At 39.9% G+C, this 20,136-nt stretch overlaps 1 protein-coding gene across 2 annotated transcripts in view; it reads right to left on the bottom strand.

Moving 5' to 3' along the window:
* Positions 1 to 14,552: 14,552 nt before the first annotated feature.
* The window catches only part of PLA2G4A (phospholipase A2 group IVA), a 200,405-nt gene continuing 194,821 nt past the window's right edge, over positions 14,553 to 20,136 (bottom strand). For both annotated transcript variants that reach the window (XM_074961148.1, XM_074961147.1), the window contains exon 18: positions 14,553 to 19,378. In XM_074961148.1, coding sequence (XP_074817249.1) covers positions 19,247 to 19,378 — 132 coding nt within the window. In that variant the 3' untranslated portion in view covers positions 14,553 to 19,246. The remainder of the gene's footprint in view (positions 19,379 to 20,136) is intronic.

Raw genomic sequence — 20,136 nt, 5'->3', positions numbered from 1 at the left:
TCTGTGAGATGTGGGAAAAGATAGAACACACAGAGGCATTGGTAGCCACTGCATTTGTAATGTTTTCCATAGGCAGACCTGTGGACTCCACAAGAAGTTCAGTAATCTATCATGGCCTAAACTCTACCTCTGCTACCACATGCAAGCATGACTTTTACTGAAGAGAAAATATCAAGGCAGAGTTCCATGCATAGCGCATATTACGCACAATACAGTGACGCTGGTGCTTGTCCCTACTCCTCTAATACAATTCACTGAAACAGACAAAACTCAAAACTGATGCAAGAATTCTCTGATGATAATCTATGCATCTAGCATGTTTCAATCATTCATCTTATTTTACCTATTAATAATTGTATTATTAAACATTTATAAGTTGGTAGCTCCTAATGATCACAAAGACGTGGGGCCCCATTATTCTAAGTGCTATACAATCACCTACCAATTGGACAGTTCTTGCCCCGAAAAGCTTAGAGTCTAAAACAAATATAGGCCTCCCTGATCAGCAGGATGTTGACCCACACATTTTATAGCGTCATTTGGACAAAACATTGAGAAAGATTTAATAGAGTCCTATATGTGAGGTCCTGTGCACTATGCTGATTGTCATATAGCTAAGACTCCATCACATCTACAAAATACACTGCAATGCATTTACTGTTACGTTGTGCAGTAGTAACATCAGTCATTAAAACTATGTTCGTTAAACTAAATGAACACATCGTGTCTCGTACTTTGCTTTCCTACTGGGTCTCCTGACATGGGGTGGCTAGTGATCTTTTCCCCTACGGTATGGAGAGTATTGGCCACCCAAAGGCGTTTTGCACCCTAGAGTGGTGGCCTATCAACAAATATGCTGGTGTGGAAAACGCATTAGATCCACTGCTTGGGAATGACAGGTTTCAGAGTAGCAGCCGTGTTAGTCTGTATCCACAAAAAGAAAAGGAGGACTTGTGGCACCTTAGAGACTAACATTTATTTGAGCATAAGCTTTCGTGAGCTACATGCTCAAATAAATTTGTTAGTCTCTAAGGTGCCACAAGTACTCCTTTTCTTCTTGGGAATGAGTAGTAGGAACGATCCCACATCCAAACCAGGGACTAAAGTAGTGGCTATGGAGGGACTTCCGAGATACCCAAACCCCAGTTGTGGGTTGAAGCCTAGAGTCTGTTTCCTAATCCTTTGTGTAAATTTCCCTGGCCAAAGCCCATTTACTTGAATATTATACGTGTGTGTGTTTAGGAATGAAAGTTTTATATTTCACAACAGCTTTCGTCAACACCCTTGCAAATTAGAAGGGCTATTGAGCAATAAAGCTGGTCAAAATGTTCTGATAGAACAGTTTTCCATCTGAAAAGGATGATTTGAGAACATTGAAACATTTTGCGGAATATATTAATTTCATTTGATGGCAAATTATAAAAAAGTTTTGGTCTTGTTTAACATTAACATTTTGATTAACAAAGGTTTAACATTTTGGTTTTACTTTTGTGATACATAATGTAATATAATACAAAAGTTGACTTGCACATTGTTTTGATAAAGTTGAAGCATTTCATTTTGACTTTGCCATTTTGCCTTTTATATTATATTTTAAATAAAGTGTTTGGTGAGGTCAGATAAAATATTCCCAAATATTTTATTTTCTAAGCAAATTGCAAGATTGTGACTTTTCCTTCCAATTTGAAGCACAACCAAATTTTGAACTTTCAGAACTTCTTGCAGGATTTATATTCTGTTTTTTAACCAGTTCCAATTAGCAAGTTTCTATTGTACGTAAAACAATTCTCTCTTTTGGAAAAAAAACAATTTTCATAAATTTTACTACCATGCTTTCAATATTCATTAGGATGAAAGTCAATTATATTTCACCATTTCAATAACACGAGAATTACAGATGAGACAAACCACTGAGAATTCCAAGGTTTGAGGGTACTAGCCAGCCCTCCAATTCAAAAGAATAGCGTTTGGGGTTTTCTTCACTACCTACATTCCCCCACTTATTGTTAATGGGTTTTGGGTCACCAAAAATTAACATTCCCTTTAAAAAAATCTATTTTTGACAGCACAGTGGCAATTCACATTCAATCATTGTACAGACAGTTAAAGTGATCAATAAGGGCCAAACTGAGGTCAGCTCCTGTGTGGTTATACAAAGGAAAGAGAGTATATGCCATCTTCACCTCCTTAAACAGTTGTCCCCTACAGTCTTATGTATTCCCCATGCACCTGTCGAACCACAGTCCTGAGAGTGACACACCTAAGCAGTTACACAGCTGTTCTGACTATCATACCAACTATCCCCCAGAACTAGACAGCTTCTGTTTGCCTGTTCCACCCTTGCTTATCACCCCAATATATTTTTTCCAAGGTAAAACCTCCCAGCTGGAGACATCCTGCCCCCTTCACAAACTCACCTCCTCCTGCATCTGTTGCTGGACCATCACACTTTGATCTCCTCTTTCTCATGAGGACTCTCCCTGCCAACTAATGCTAACTTCCCGTCTGTCTTTTAAAGAGACAGGAAATACATTGGCCCTATGATTCGCTTTTGATAGCGTTTCCACATTTATGTGAAATATGAATTTACAGAGTATAAAATACTCTCTCCTAGGACACAAGTGTTGCCATAGTGAAAGCACTGGGTTAATCTTTCTATAGGACATGGGTTTACAGTGTTGACTGGATTTTATAATATGAGTTCCTTTCACACTAACGTTCATTACTGTTTCCTACTGTGTATATGGGTCATGTTTTCTCTGTGGGACAGATTCTATCCCCACTTACACTGGGCGTGAACTTGGAGCAAATCCATTGGAGTCAATATGCAGGAAAATATTTTTAAACTCATAATATTATAACAGAAAATGATCATTCAGTTGGGACCCTACAATAAGTATTATTTTAAAAAATGCTAGAAAAATGAAAACATTAAATGTCAGTGCAGAATTGTTGGTATCCTAGGTATGTCATGCTAAAGACTGTTCAGAACTTCACCAGTTTGATAATAGAGTAAATAGTGACGTGTCAGTACTGACTTGGTCTAAATGTCAGATTACAGAACATTATGTAACTAATTTAACAGAGAATGAAATTAGTATTAAGGGGACAAAGGAAAACTGTAAGATAAAATTTGTTCTGAAGTCTTACCCCATACAACCCCACTGAAGACACTGAGATTGTGTGGGCTGTATACTGGTGCGAATTTGGCCTTTTGATATTAGCAGAAGCAAATTATTGTTGCTTATAGGAAGTTAGAGGTGTTAGCTTTTATGCTGTATAAAATGTCTGACACTGCAGAGCTAGAGATGTAGGACCAGCTTCTGACCTCAGTTAAAGTTCATAAATCTGGTGTAACAGACCAGACTCAGTGGAGTTATTCTGGATTTAACCTGGCATAAAACAGATCAAAATGTCTGTCTCAGCTGTCCCAGACTTTCTATAGAGCATGAAAGCTAAACATTATGATTTTCTGTAAGCATCTTTAGTATCTCTCTACTTAATAGCAATTGGTGCCAAATTGGCTCATTTACACTGTAAAATTCAAATGGCTTCAGTGAGCCCTTTAGCTTACAGGCCCAGATCCTCAGACTGTGCAGTTAGCTGAAGTCAATAAGGTTATGCTGATTGACACCAGCTCAGGACGTGACCCACAGTCTAGCTTTATCTCGCAAGTACCAATTATTTTCTTTGTTAAACTGCCAGATTGCAGAATGTTAAACAAAGATAGTAATTAAATAACCCTCACAAAACCATGAGCCATACCAACAATGCTAACGTAACGCATCATAGCAACCAGCTCACAAGAGACTCCTGTTGCATGCAGCAGTATGGGGAGAATGCAAGAATCCATCCCAGTTTCAGCCATGTTTCCAGGGTGTGCCCCAGATGGTGGGGATGGAATGAGAAGAGTGGTTCAGAAAAGATAGTACATTATTATTATTATTAGTTTTCAGCAGCACCTACTAGCCTCAGTCATGGACCAAAAATTCCCTGGTGCTAGGTGCTGTACAACGCAGAACAAAAAGCCTGCTCAGTCTCACTGTATTGGGCTGCCCTTGGGCTGGACTATGCTTGCATAAAGCACAATCCCTTCATGAGTTTCTCATGGAATGAGGGGAGATTCCTCACCTGCCCTGACTCACATCATTAGCTAAATGCCACAATCAGTTTTCCAGATCAAGGTTTTCAAAAACAGGAACCTATAGTTAGACTAAATTGTTGCGGTTTAAATATAAGACAGGACAAGGTTTAAGCAAGCAAGCAGGTTGGTTTGCCAACGGGCTGGTTTGCTTGTTAGCTTTTTTATTTTTTTCTGTGCATTATATATTTTAATAGATAAAAGGAATACACTGGCTTTGTATAATATTTTTATTAATTTTTATTTACCGCATTTTTTGCTTTTGGGCCTTGAACCCAGTTTTGGGAGGCTTCCCACAGTTTATGTTATTTGGGTGAGATTTTAAGGTTTATGCCTTGAGAGGAGCCGTGTGTGCACTGCTCCTATACAATACTCCGGGTGTGCCCTGAATGTTGCCAAGTGCATGAACCCTGTATGAATGCTACACTAAATAAATGGACTGATTTTCAAAAGTGTGGGCAGCTCAGAAGTACACTGGGATGATTTTTGAAAATCTTGGTCCTGATGTTCTATTATACATTTTCTGAGACCCTAACAAAACAGCGCTGAAGTGCTCATGTTTGTGTCTAATACCTTCTTTAGCCAAAGAACTGGGTTTCTGAATTGGAACTTTCCTCTCACCTGTTTATGTTCAGTATAAGCGCTCACGTGGAAACAGGTTTCAGATTGTGCAGTGTTACGCTGACATCTAGCGCACTGTTTTTCCAACAGAATGAGCTGGAGCATGGTTCATTTGCCTCTAAATAATGAGTTCAATAAATTGGGCAAAAATGTGAAACAAAATACACTCTCATTATTCAGCTGGTAAATGGTGTTCAACAAACAGGCAGGAAGCAGGGGATTGAAAGATAATCCCAAACAATCAAGTTTTCAAACTTTTCTTCTTTATTATCTGTTCTTGCAGACAGTTTAGTGCCTAAGGTCCAAATTATGGCTGCATTCCTCCTCTCAGCTTCCTTGTAAGAGACATCCATGATGGGGTACAGGATTCCTAATACTGTGGTATGCTTAAAGACGCAGAGGCGACATGTCTGGAAGGGGTCAGATTTAGGAGAAATGCAGACAATCGCCCTCCTACCCCCCTCTCCTGGTTCTAGCTTCATCTGGAGAATTTAAAGCAGGCAACACTACATGTTGGAGAAGGGAAGAGGAGGGATAGGGTTGAGGGGATGCACTCTCCTCAGCCCTGTAGGACATCTGCACGGGTCTTCACTGAATAAGGTTGGAATTAGACACATGGTTTACTGAAACAGTACTCTAATCTTCAGTTGACACCGCGAGGAGAAAAAGCTTCAGATGATGTCCCTCTGCTAGTAACCATGCATTACCTGAAGGCTCTAATATTGCCTACAAATTCTAGAGCATCCCTTATAAAAATTAATCTCAACATCTGACTGTATGACTCAGGACCAGCATAACATACTGCTCAGCAATCTTATTTGATATTTTATTGCCCCAGTCTTAAAAGATATATCAAAAGCTTCATGTAATTAACGCAATAAAAAAAAAACATCTAGCCCCCTCACACTGCTACCAAGTGTTGTGCCTAGACATAAAGAGTTTCTTTGATATCATTCAGAATGTCTTACCAGATAATTGCAGCAAAAACATGAATCTTTTAATTTGGGGATGAACAGATATGCCTGATGTACCTTGAGGGTTTCTTGTGGGAAAAATTGTGCTGTGCCCTCCTCCTCCTCTTTATGTTAATCAGATTTGCTTGCAAGACCCATTGTTTCAATTAAATCTTCATTGTTCGATGCAAGCACTCATTACTTGTCACTCAGTGAAGTCAACTAGTTAGCCATATCCTCCATAGCACATAAAAATGCAACCTGGAGAGAAGAGTACATACAGAAAATCACCTTTCTTTAAAAGCATGAAAATTAGTATATTTAATGCTTATGAAAGGTACCAAACTGAGAAACCTCTAAACCAATGGAATCCCTTTACCCATCCATAGCATGGCCAGTGGCTATGCATGCACTTACATCCTGAATGCTTCAACTTTCACCTGCAAGGGCAACTAGGTCAGCTTCCCATCCCCATTCATTGTTTAGGTCCATCTGTAGAGACTGTCATCAAGAGTGTCTAGAAGTGTGACTTGTGATGTGGCCAATAAGAAGCTTGGAAATGAACTGAACCCAGCAACTGACTTCACATAGATCTAGAGGTTATCAATGTTTGGTCATGAACATGCGATGTAGATTAGAAAGACTCAATGTCTCACTGCCAAACCCCTGAATGATCCAGGCCTCCTGTAATGCAGTCACCTTTTTAGACCTCTTATTTATATTTTTGTTAAGCAATGACAGTTTGCTTGACTCTGAATAAGACACAAAGGAAGAAACAACCCATGCCCTGCAGAGCTTAGTACCCAGATCAACCACAAAATACCCTGGGATATGCAGAGGATGGGTCTACCTTAGAAAATGATGATACTTCTAGCCTAGCTAGTAGCTAAAGACATGGAAAATCTCATCAGAACATAAGCCTCTGAAAGATTTCCAGCCTCTAACACTGTGCTCTGTTCTGATGAGGCAAATGATAAGCAGACAGACTATTTGATGCTTTTTGTGAACCAAACCTCCACACCTATTGAGGTTTGCCCATCCTTTGAGTGAAGATGGAAGCAGAGCTTGAAAGCAAGGTTTAGGAGTTGGAATGCACAGGCAGGCAGTGCTAAAATCGTTGAGTTGTGAGAAGGGTCCAGATCAAGCCAGGAAACCATTTCCCTTTTCAGAGGTGGGAACACTTCTGGGGATCCACAGTAACTGTTCCTCCGAGTGACTGAGGAAGCTGGCTCCAAAAAATCTCTCCTGCAGAGGAGCACCGTTGCATTTTAGCAGGAATGTTGACAGATTAAAACCCTGCTATCCACATCCTCCCTCTGCAAAGCCTTCTCCAATTGTCCCTTTTCTTTCTTCAGGGACTTGGAAGATAGAGAGGGAAGGGAGAGAACAGGAAGACTGAGGCAAGGACTCTGTCCTTCAGTGGCAAGGGTGGCAAAAGAATTGAAGTGGGAAGGATCTGAGTGAGGTTTATGTAGTGTGCTTTAAACCACAAATCCTTTACCTCCTCATTTCCTGGCCAGCAGAGGTACAACACAGTTGTTCCCTGCCTGAAGAGAGAGAGAGAGAGAGAGAGAGAGAGAGACAGACAGACAAGCAGAGAGTTTGAAGCCAAGGGGATTTCGGAAGTGAGTGTTCTAAAAGAGTACTGAGAGAGAGGAAAGAAGCCTAGGAGAAAAAGACATAGAAGCCTTGAAGCTGAGTGAGAGCCCAGAAGTAGATGGGAGTGAGTTACTGCACTTAAAGCAACAGCAGGGTGAGAGGATCCCAGAGCTCAGGCTCCAGCAATGAAACAGCCCAGACCCCAGGAGCCTGAGTTGGCTGGCACAAGCCAGGCATGGGTTTTTCTTTGCTGTGTAAGAACATAAGAACACTGGGTTAGACCAATGGTCCATCTGGCCCAGTATCCTGTCTTCTGACAGTGGCCAATGCCAGGTGCCCCAGAGGGAATGAACAGAACAGGTTATCATCAAGTGATCCATCCCCTTGCCCATTCCCAGCTTCTGGCAAACAGAGGTTAGGGACACTTCAGAGCATGGCTAATAGTCTTTAGAGAAGCGATGACTCACCAGCACGGTGCCTCCGCTGGTCATCCAGGCCATATGGAGCACCCTCTGCAGGCAGGCGTCTCACCTGCCGCTGGTCCCGTGTCCCTCCTGGACCCAGTGCCCTTTACCCTGGGGTTCTGCCCCAGCAGTAACCCCACACTCTGGGTCTCCCCTCCCTGGGGAACCCCCAACCCTCTAAACCCACCTTGCCTCAGGGACTACTGCCAGTCATCATCTAGCCCCCGCTCAATGGGGCAAACTGCAGTCTGTAATGGCCACTCACCATTGACAAGGGGATAGGACCAGCTGCCTCTTCCTATTCCCAAGCTGCCCCTCTGCAGCTCAAGTACCTTTCTAGGCCTTTACCAAGGCCTGTAGCCTAGGGCTTTAGCAGGCTAGAGCTCCCCAGCTCATCTTGCCTTCCACCAGCCCTGCTCTACTTCAGGTACCTTCCTCTCAGGCAGCTAGCCCTTCCCACTCTAGGGCTAGAGTGAGATTCTTTCAGCTCCTGGCCCCCAGCCCTCTTACAAGGGCCAGCTGGGCCCTGATTGAGCTGACCACACCTGTGGTCAGCTACACACTCAGCTTTTCCAGCCGCAGCCCTCTCAAGGGCTGCTGTTAACCCCTTCAGAGCAAGAGCTGGGTGACCACCCTGCTACATAGTCATTGATGGACCTATTATTCATGAACTTATCTAGTTCTTTTTTGAACCTTATTATAGTCTTGGCCTTCACAACATCCCCTGGCAAAGAGTTCCACAGACTGACTGTGCAGTGCATGAAGAAATACTTCCTTTTCTTTGTTTTAAACCTGCTGCCTATTAATTTAATTTGGTGACCCTTAGTTCTTGTGTTTTGAGAAGGGATAAATAACGCTTCCTTATTTTACTTTCTCCACACCAGTCATGATTTTATAGACCTCTATCATATCTTCTCTTAGTCATCTCTTTTCCAAGCTGAAAAGGTACAGTCTTATTAAGCTCTCCTCATATAGAAGCCGTTCCATACCCCTAATAATTTTTGTTGCCCTTTTCTGTACCATTTCCAGTATATCTTTCTTTTAGTTGGGGTGACCACGTCTACACACAGTATTCAAGATGTGGGCGTACCATGCATTTATATAGAGGCAATGTGATATTTTCTGTCTTATTATCTATCCCTTTCTTGATGATTCCCAACATTCTGTTCGCTTTTTTGACTGCCACTGCACATTGAGTGGATGATTTCAGAGAACTATCCACAAAGACTTGAAGATCTCTTTCTTGAGTGGTAACAGCTAATTTAGACCTGTATGTGTAGACATACCCATAATTGCTTAGTGGGGCTCTTATCCCAGTGATCAACGTTCATCAGTAGGTAACAGCATATCATGCTTTGAAGGAAAAAAAGCCAGAGAGTAAATTTGTTGAAGAAGTTGTACTGGGTAGTCTCCACTTGCATTTACTAGCACATATAAAGGTGCATGTCATCACAAATGGGTAACAAGTTCACATTGTTTTCACAGTTCCTTAATTTGCTTGTCTACATTTTCTTAAATGAACATATGAATGTACATAACACTCAGAACAATGGCCAGACTCAGCCTTCCCAGCCATCAGTGGTGTGTCTGTTTACATTGTCTGTTATGAGTCTGAGTTTAGCACTAACATTTTAAACAGAAGTTGTGTATTCTTATTCTGAGACTGACACATCCATATAGATTCATATAGCAGATTTCTGAGCTACCATTTTCAATGAGCTACCACCTCAAAACTGGAGATACTATCTCTGATAAGCCACATTCTCCTCCCAGCACAGACGAACAGACTCCCAACTTCACATCTGCCAATAAGGAGATGCTATCTTAGCAAATCAGATCCCATCCATTTCTGCTGACTGCTAGCAGGGATGTGTCATCGTCATAACAGCATTTGGCAGACCTAGTAAATAAAATTTCCTTTCGCTAATCCTCGGGATTAAAAGAAATTTGAAACAAAATCAAATATTTGTTTTAAATCTACAGCTGCAAAAAATCAGTCTCTCTGTTTTATATCTATTTAAGTAAAATATTTGTCTCAATTTCTCTTAGTGCTATTTCATTATTCCCTTTCCCTGCTCCCTATAATCCATCCTACAGAACATCTTGGCAAAACATGCATTTATCTTATCTAGATGATGAACTTCAATCTTACATCTTGTTCCTACTGAATGCAGTGAAAAAACCTCCCATTAATTAGCATATAAATCCATATTGAGACACTTCTAGCCTTCCTTACAGAAGTGTTGAGCACTCACAGCTCCCATTTACTTTCCAGATCAAGTCAATAGAAGCTGTGGGGTGCAGGAAGAGGGACTCAGTACTTGTGACAATCTGGCCCTCAGTGTCACAATTTGGCTGCTCAAAAGATAGAAGCACTTAAATTAGAGTGTGTGTCTGTACCTGCACTGAAGTAATTGGGATTAATTGGAGTTGCTGGGTGCTTAGCACATCTGAAAAAGAGATGACTTTACTTGTGCACCCAAATCTGGATTTAGGTGCCTAATTTTAGTCATCCAGGTTTGAAAATGTTGACCTAATGACTTGGCTGGGAGGCTAGTGAATTAAGCAAAAACCTAAATAAAAAAAGACATTAATTCTTGTCCTTGACCTGCCACAGATGTCCTCTGTAGCCCTTGGTGAGTCCCATAATATCTGTGGCTTGGTTTCCCTTGCTATGCAATAGAAACAATAATACCTACCTCACACAGATGTTGTATGGCCTTATTCACTATTGTCTACAAAGCACTTGAGATCCTCAGATGGAAAGTGTTATTCAAGTATTTTTACAATTATTGTTACAATTAAGTGCAAAATTACAAAGCTGTGTCAGTGTTAAAGGCACTTCAGCATTAAAGTCATCCCACTTAGCACAAGCCAGCTTTGAATAAAAACAGTTCAATATTTTAAAGTTAAACCTGCAACACTGTCATTCAGTTTTCTAAACTGATTCAAAGCTAATGTTGTTAGAACATTGGGTCACCCCCCCCCCTTGGGATCTGATTAGTTTCTAGAGAATGTCATACAGAGGATTCCCTCAAATTAGAGATCACCTAAAATTCAATATCTTCTCAAACTCTGGATCATTTCAGACTTTGGATCATCTCAGGCCATTCAACTTTAAGCATTCCAAACCTTCACACTACTGGTTTTCCACAAACTTGGCTTGTTTGGGAGAGTTCATTACATTTTAAAAATCAAGCCAAACTCTGATCTGTATATACTAAATTATAACTGACTGTAAGGCCACAGAAGAAATTCCAATTTCTATTATACAAAATGTTGTATTAATGGACACGAGCTATACTTTTAAAATACAGTCTTTATAAACACAAGGGAGCAGAATTAAGGTCAAAGTTTTCACAGATCAATTTATAAACCTTATCATTGCATCAACATGACTTTTTTTGCATGGAATTTAGCTTACTGTTTAAGTCTTATGCTCTATAGTCTTTTTAGCTGAACCACTATGATCTTTATTTTTTTTTCCTCGCGTGAGAAGGGCCCGTTTACATGTATAACTTAATTTGATGACTCAGAAGATTAGTACACAAATCTAACCCTTATGTAAGTAAAAAAAGTAAGTGTGATAGGTGAATTTACAGCTTCAGGAAATGTCTACATGCTTTCAATTTGAGTGAGCAGCAGGGAAAGCATGTGTCATGTAAATTTGTTTAGTTGTATAACCTGTGTTCCTAATATCAAATCCATTTGCCATTACAGACTGCTTGAACAACATCCTGACAAAGAATCCTTCCAGTGGCCTGAAAGCAGACAGATCCCTTGCCAACCTAGAGTGTGTTAAAGAAAAGACCTTAGTGGTTTCCAATTCCCTCCATATTCTTTCTCAGATTTCATCCCACAGACAAATACTTTGGGTCAAAACAGAGATTTGATGCTGACGGAATTTTCTCTCTCTGCTGCAAACATTCAAATCTTGACATCGGCATTCATGTGGATCCATTTCTCGTGCTTTCCAGGTTAGTCAGAGTTCATCCCACAAATTTGCTCTTGGCAAAAAAAAACCCCAAAACAATAATGTAAATAGACATTTAATACATCTGACCTCCAAGTTGGAAACTCAACCATATGGTCAGTATCAACATGTCGAGACAAGGAATCTGAATGATGCCTCCAAACTCAGTAGGTCTTTCCCAGCAACAGTACAGCTTTGGGGCATAAAGCTTGCTTGAAGTAGTGTTATACTGGGAGATTCTCTCCATCCATGGGGATCCTAAAGTAACACTGAGCTGTCGCAATGGCTCCTTATTCCACCTCTGTTCACTGTGGAAGGTATTGAGGAAAGGCGACACGGCTGTGCCAACCCACAGATGTCATTAATTACACTTATACAACTCATTTAAGAGGCTGGGGCCTTGATTTGTCCCAGTGAACCTCCCTGATGGCAATGACGGGTGAGGTGGACAGAAAACAGCTTGACTGTTCGACCCTGGAATGCAATTGTGGGATGGGACAGCTCTTTACTTGGAAACTGAGGAAATTTAATCTGGAAATCAGTGAGATACATGAATATGGATCTCTATGGTGTCACTTTCATAATGCCACTTAGTAGGGTAGAGCTACAGTTCAACATTTAAAGTTTCTGTTCTAGGCCCAATCCTGAAAACAGGAGTTTTGTCCTTGACTTCAAAAGGAGCAGGACTGGGCCATGAGTTGTTATGAACAGTCCAAATAAGATCAGACAATTGCCAGTAATCTCAGAAAATTAAAGCACAATGTTTCTTCCCTTCCCCCAAAGCCAGTCATACACCAAGTGGAGCTTGTTGTAGAAAACAGAGGGAGAAAATGCATATTTTTTTTCAAATTATTTTCCTGTGTTGTTGGTTTTTTTTCCAAACTGAAGGATAGCAACCAACTCTGTAGTTGGCTGGGAAAAAAGGGCATGTGCACATATGGGAGAAGGGTTGGACTCTTGAAAATGTAGTCAAACTTTTTGTTTAATTTTAAAATTTTGTCCAAATTTTTAAATTTATTTCAACCAGCTCCAAATGCAATTATTATTTTGTTAAACTAGCAAACTACTTTGTAAGAAAAAGTATCACAACCAGTAAAACAGCAGAAGCTTTGAAAAAAAGTGTGTGAATATTGCTGTGTGAATAACAAATGTTTTGGTTTTCTGGAAAATATGACAAAGCGAAGAAAAAATTTTCGGGTTGATCTGAATTTTTTCCCCATCAAGTTTTGGAGTATCAAAAAGTAGAACATTTTGGGTGAAATGATTCATTTAGTTCAAACTGAAATTAAAGGAAATTTGGAAGCAAAAAATATAATTTTGAATTGAAAAATTGGTGTTTCATTTCAAAACAAAACATATCAGGTTTTTGGATTATTTTTCCCCACTCAAAACAACTGAATGACATCTACACAAATTCACAAAATGTTTCAAGCTGATCCAAATCTGCAAATTTCTGTCAAAAAATTTCACCCAGCTCTAATTATGAAACACAGGACCAAATACTTCGTTTAAGCAGAAAACAATTTCATCGGTTTCATGTCATTTGTGAGGAGGGGAAGATGTTTACTTTTTCTGGGCTACTATTCACATTTTATATAATTTCTAACACACTGCATGACAATTGGCTAAGCCTCCTACGCTACAGCTGAGCTGAATTAGATTTGAATGCGTCACTTTCTGACTGCACGCAGATAGATTTCCTCTTTTATATTTAGGAATGTTGGGTTATGAAAGATTTTTCATTCGATTGCGGCTGCCAACTGGAATAAACAAAACCAGACTCATCAATAAATTAGTCAGGGAGACCAAGTCATCTCAGATGTTTCTCGTGCCAAATAAACAAAATTCAATTCAAGTACTTGCAGATGAACAGCAGGCTTTGTCCTAAAAGGGAGGGCATTAGCAGATATTCTGGTTCTGAATGGTAAATCCTTTTATTTTAAATCCACAGTAACACCAGGTTGCCATCCATGCGGACTCAAGAAAATTTGCTGGTATAAGCATATTGGAAAGGTCTGTCCTGCACTCAGTCACGTTAAAATATTATTGAGAGTTTTTATTTGTCTAATATTTTACCACCCTACTGGTGACAGCCAGTGTCAGACTGCGAGCCTTGATTGTCATATGGTAATAAAATGGTCCCTCATGAAAAGATTTACAACACTCAAGTGTTCCCTTCCCATCAGAAAAGTGAGTTGTCATAGATCTAGACCCCCTGTGCTGCCAGCTCACCAGACTGCTGTGAGGGGATCCAGACACTGAATCCCCCATGCACTTTCAGCTTCCCTAGGTCTCAGCAGGGTGCAGCACTGTTTCCTCCCTTGGCCTCTCTGCCACATTTCCTGGGCCCTGACTCTCAGTCTGTTACCCCTTCATGGAAAGGGAGCCTTTCAGCCCACCTGTCTTCATCCCCCAGAACCAGGGCTGACCTTTCCTAGAATCCCAATAGTGGTGTGCGCCTCAGAGAGACAGCACAGAATCTCTCCCAGAGTGATGTTTTAACACCACTCTGACAAGGATAAACATGGGCCAGATCTGTTCCCAAAGGCGGTTGAAATTTTCCAAAATTCAATTCTTCAACTAAAGGTTGAATTTCAGCTAAAATGACATTTTAGTTAAAATTTTCACAGAAGTTACATTTTGTTATGGACCAGCTGTACTGGTGTGCCTTGCTCATATAAGTCCCATTGGTTTCCACTCTCATTAGTTCGGCACATCTGAGCCCGTATCACAATGAAATGTAAAGTACAGTGCAGTGTCTGAGAATTAGTGTATGCCTCCTGAAACAACGAATGCCACAAACCAAGTTTTATTTATATTTTGCCATCTGATAACATAATAATGTGATAATATAAATCTTACATTTTGTGGGCATCACAGAGAATACATATTATGAAATAAAAATATTATCATGTTAACCAAAAGAAAAAATAATATAGAATATCAGGGTTGGAAGGGACCTCAGGAGGTCACCTACTCCAACCCCCTGCTCAGCTATCCCCAATTTTTGCCCCAGATCCCTAAATAGCCCCCTCAAGGACTGAACTCACAACCCTGGGTTTGGCAGGCCAATGCTCAAACCACTGAGCTATCCCTCCCCCCAATTATTTAGAAAAGAAAAATATTACAATATAAAGGTGGTACCAGCTTCTTCCTGTTTTCAATCATTTGCTGCAAATGTTTAAATTATGCATCAGTAAGATAAATTACCTTTATTTTCTCTCTTGATTTTAAACAGGTACTAATTCAAACACAAATAAAACCTATTCCTCAATAAGGGAAGTGTTTATTAATTACCGAGGATTACATGTAAATTTAAGGAGGGATGTTGCTGTGACTATTAAGAAAATTTCATTGTAATTGCTTACTTCCTCATGGTATGAAGATCTTAGACAATTTAAAATGGTGCTATAATTCACAATAAAAGGAACCGCCATTGGATTAACAGTAATCTCTTTGATAAATGAGCAGTTGCTGTAAAAATTGTATATTGTGTAAATTATCAAATAAAAAATCAGATTAGCTTTCAGTAGGGCTTGCAAGAAGCAGTGTTGCTAATTGTGATTTTTATTATTTATACAGTGCCAAGTTTGGTGGGAACCTAATGGACAAGTAAGAAGATAAAGGGGGGAATTCCTGGCTCCACTGAACTCAATATTTTTGTCAGTGACTTTAGATTTCACAGAAGGTCCTTGCATTGAAGAGTTTACAATCTGAAGCCCTGATCCTGCGCAGACTTGTGCATGTGCTTTACGCTGCTCATAGTGTGTAAGCCAGGCCCTCTCAGGAAAAAGGTTTGATAAAGTTCTTGAGCTTCAGCCTGGAATGCTTACCTCTGCTTCTCCCACAAGTGTCTGTGTTTTCTACTGCACTGCCCACCACACATAGCAAGCCCTCCTTGAACAAAGCTGTAAATCCACTACCCTCTTCCACTTCAAATGCCACTTCTGCTGTGACACCTATGTGAAGTAAGCCAGCTAATGATTGCTGGGCTGAGTGGCAATCAAGAGAGAGCTGATATTATTCATTTGTAGAAGTAAACTAGATGCCCTTTCATCTTATTCATAACCATTTAGCTGTGCACACAGGTAACCTATGTCACCATGAGATCTCATCATCCTTATCTTCGTGCTCCTTCCCTCCTCCCTGTAGTGATTGTTACACCCCCTCATTGTATTGTTTTAAGTCAGACTGTAGCTTTTTAGGACAATGATCACATCTTTATTGGATTTGCACAGTGCCCAGCACAATGGGACCCTAAACCCAATGGAGATCTTTGAATGCTATCCAAATAAAGCTAATAAATAATAATAAATTCACAAAGAAAACCTTCTTCCCTCACTAACAACAAGGGCCTTGTTCACAGTTCTCCTCACAGCAGGAGCCTTGAGATACCTTTATCCTCACAAAAGCTTTTAAGCCTATTAATAACTTGTCTATCCTTCTGACAGCCCGACTTCAGTTGCTAAGATTCAATGGGAGCTGTGTGTACACACAGCTGAGGGTATAATTTTGTCCTCGTACTTTTTAGAGACTGGCCAAGGGTTGCTGAGGGTAACAGACAAGTTAATTAAGTGCAAAGGATGGGTCGAAAATGTGGGATGGATTCTGTGCTGCCTCACAGCCCATGCCCAGGGCTTGGGTGCTACAGCGGGGAGTATAAATCTGATCAGAATTTGTCCATGGATGTGAACTCAGATCACTTTATCTTGGAATTTTGTTGCTGCACTGGTGTTGAAATGTCAGTTCTCAAGTGCTGACCACATGGAGATTTTCTGTGACAAACATCTCATTGCCCTATATCTGTATTTCATTTTAGAAAGCATGTAAAATCTGCACACCAAATGCAGGCAGTTTTTAAAAACAAAGAAATACTAGCAGAAAGTGACCATATAAGCATTTCTATAAGCATTTCTTATTCCCATAACTACAGGATTTGGGGCTTTTCCAACTTAACCACTAATGTAGTCCCCCATGGCTGCAGCTTAAGTGGTATATGTAAGAAAATGTCAGCTCCTGAGGAGAAATTTAGAAATGCCTGCGCGGGAGCATACACAGACACACTCATTATTGACAAAGTTACGTTTCAAACACTACATTAGTTAAGGAGTGATGCATTTTTCACTGTCATCCAGAAATTTTAATCCTTTTCCTCATCTTTGCTGTGAAAATCCATGTTCTCTGAAGTGCTAAAGTTGTTTTCTCCTGCTGAATAGATATGTGAATCACTGAAAAATTATCATCAGGCAAAAACACTTACTGACATGAATCACTGAGGACATGGAAGGCTGCCTTAATTAATAGTTCTGGAAAACTGCCATTACTTTTTGTGAAAATATTCAAAATGTTTTGGGGACAGATATTCAGCTAGAGCGAATTGTCATTGCTCCATTAAAGTCAGTGGTAAGTTACATTAACTGAAAATGGGACCAATAATCTTTAGTAAAGATAATTAAAAATATTTTTCTGCCACTAGTTATAAGAATCTCTCTCTCTCTCTTTTTTTTTTAAGAGACATCACTATGTTCTTTGTGCAAGAAAAACAAAAAACAAAGTTCGAAATGCAGCTCCCTTAGGGATTTCGTATACTGGATTTCTGGCATGGTCAGTCTGGCCAAAGGAGAGCAGTGATCAGGAAAGGGTTATCTATAAAAGAAATCTATAGGAAGAATCAACATTACTAGCCCTGATAAGTGGCAACTGCTGAGAAATTTTATACATTAGCAAGTTCATATTGAGTAAAGAGCCAATCCTGTTCACACTGAAGTGAATGGCAATTTTACCAGTGATATAAAGTGGAGTGGGATTTGGGCCTTAGCTTCTAGTTTAAGTACATAGATCCATGAAATCCATGCCCTTAATGTTTTATTGTGTTGAAGAAATTCAATGCCTTTGTGTAGTAAAATAATTCATCCTGAATTGTACAGGTGTGTAAAATGTATTGGACAAGAGACTGCATTCCAAGTTTTTCATATTTTGTCACATATTTGAAAACGGCACCGCGATGCTGTGTATAAGAAAGGTGACCATTTATATCACTGTTCTTACCACTGTAACACAATTTCCTTAAATCTTATACAAAGTGTATCATGTACGGTGCCAGTGGAAAAGTTATGATTTGCTAAGTATGATTATTCTGTTTGCATGCATATATCATCTTTGTATCTGAAGTTATAAATATTGGCTATGTGCTGTTATCTTAAACCTGTGTTATATTTTTGTGTGACATCCTGCAGATAGGACTTACATTAGGGCCAGACAGCTATGTATTGATGGCCCATCAAGGAAACTCACAAAGGGCCATTTAAGAAACTCATCCCATCCAGACAGCTCTTCCTGAGGATGCTTCAGCCAGTGAGGAGCCAGTGGCCACCCCATGTGATTCAGCAAAACATTTAGAGGCATGTGATATGCTCATGTGATCCTGGACTCCATCTTGGGCCAGTAACTTTCCACAAACAGGGACAGTGGGCTTTATTTGGGACAGTAAAATTCCAAGCACATGGCAGAGGATATAAAGGACCCTGAGATATCTCCATTTTGCCTCTTTCCTGCCCTAATTTTCTGGATTGTGGGTTTACAACTAAAAGGAGCATCTTGAACTTTGAACTGAGGACCTTCCAATCTTTTGGAAGTTACCAGAGAGATTCTACAAGCCGGCAATCTATTCCATCATTGCTACAAACCTGATATAAGGACTTTGCAATTGTTTGTATGTATGTGATCTATTAACCATTTATAACTCTCTTCTTTTATTATTAAATCTTTAGTTTGTTTACTAAAGATGGACTGACAGCGTGGTATTTGGGTGAGATTCATATTGACCCTGGGGTATGTGTCTGATCCTTTGGGATTAGAAAGAACCTCACATATGGTGAAATGGGTTTTCAGTAACCCCCCACTATATTAGACTTGGTTGTCTGGATGGGAGCCAAGGGCTGGAATGTCTAAAAGGGGACTGTGTTTGGCTTCTGGTTAGCTTTTGTGATACCACATTGGTTATTTTGTTACTGGTTTGGTTAACTGAATTATCAAATAAACCACCAGTTTGGGAAGATTGTCTGCCTGCTCCTTGCAGTCTGCCCTGTGTGTGGCATTCTCAGTGTGACCCTTCCAGGAACCCAGACACAGGCACCATTTTAACAAAACTTTAAAATGGAAAATATTGAGACAAAATATTCATGAAATTGGGAGAAGTTTTACAAAAACAGGAGCATTTTAAACCAAATTACTTTGCAACCAAAGCATGCACAATTCTGTATTTTTTGAAATAAAGAATGGCCATTTATGCCGGAATTTTGTAAATGTTTGTAGATGCAAAACAAAAATGTAAAAAAGTACAAATCACAGTGAAACATGAAATGTCACAGAAAAATGCTTTCCTCAGTTTCACCTGGCCCTTTCACTTGAGCAATGGTGTGTTGTAACGCGTGTCCAGATCCAGTTACATAGATTTAGAACATTTCTTGAAGGAGTGGCACCTGCAGTACATATCCTATGTATGGTTAGTGCTTGGAGGGTTCTTGTTGAAGTATTTTCTTGCCTCAACATCGCTGAGGGACACAGAGCAGCGGGATGGATTCTGTCTTCTGTATTCAATGCTTTCCACCATTGCTTGCTTGATCACCTGTAAAACAGAGTCAGAGTTCAGGGCAAAGAATTGATACTGATGGTGGTTTTTTAACTGATAGCAAAAAGCCATATCAGATTGTACAACTGTTGCTCTTAATACCAGAAGCCAGCCAGTATTGCATAGAAGAAAGGGCTTTAAAAACAAATAAACAGATCGTATGTTGAAATTTTTGAAAAAAAGAACATTGTTCCCCCCCACCACCATCACCACCTCCTCCCCCAAGAAGAATGCTAGCTACTTCTCAGTCTCTTATTGTCAATCACTAGTTTGTTTGTTTTTTTTTAAATAGCAGCCTCTGATAAAATATAGGCGACATCTGGAAGAGTGGAGAATTTTGAAACGAGAAGGTTGTATAATATGGTAGCTTATTATGAATGATGATTTTTTAATACAGTCCTTTTATCATGGTAGCATCAACAATGTGCGCTAAAAGACCTGACAAACAAACACAGAGGAAGTGTCTTATTTTGAGGCTCTATCCTAATAACTGCCAATGAAAGAAGTTAGTGTGTCCTGAGTATACAGTGAGGAACTATTTTGCCACATTTTAATTCCTAGGTCATCCCTCCTCTACCTTCATTTTGGTCACACTAAAAGTCCCATAAGCCTTTGGTCTATGCAATGTCTCTACCCTTTGATCAAAAATACAACAATAAACTTAATGGCTGTGAGGACTTAACAGGGCTCACTAGTCAACAGAGTAATAGCCAGGGTTGTCAGGAAATAACCATAAAGTGGCGGCAGATTGCCAT

The sequence above is a fragment of the Natator depressus genome, chromosome 8, assembly GCF_965152275.1.
Source record: "Natator depressus isolate rNatDep1 chromosome 8, rNatDep2.hap1, whole genome shotgun sequence".
Lineage (NCBI taxonomy): Eukaryota > Metazoa > Chordata > Testudines > Cheloniidae > Natator > Natator depressus.
This window is presented reverse-complemented; position numbering and strand designations above follow the sequence as displayed.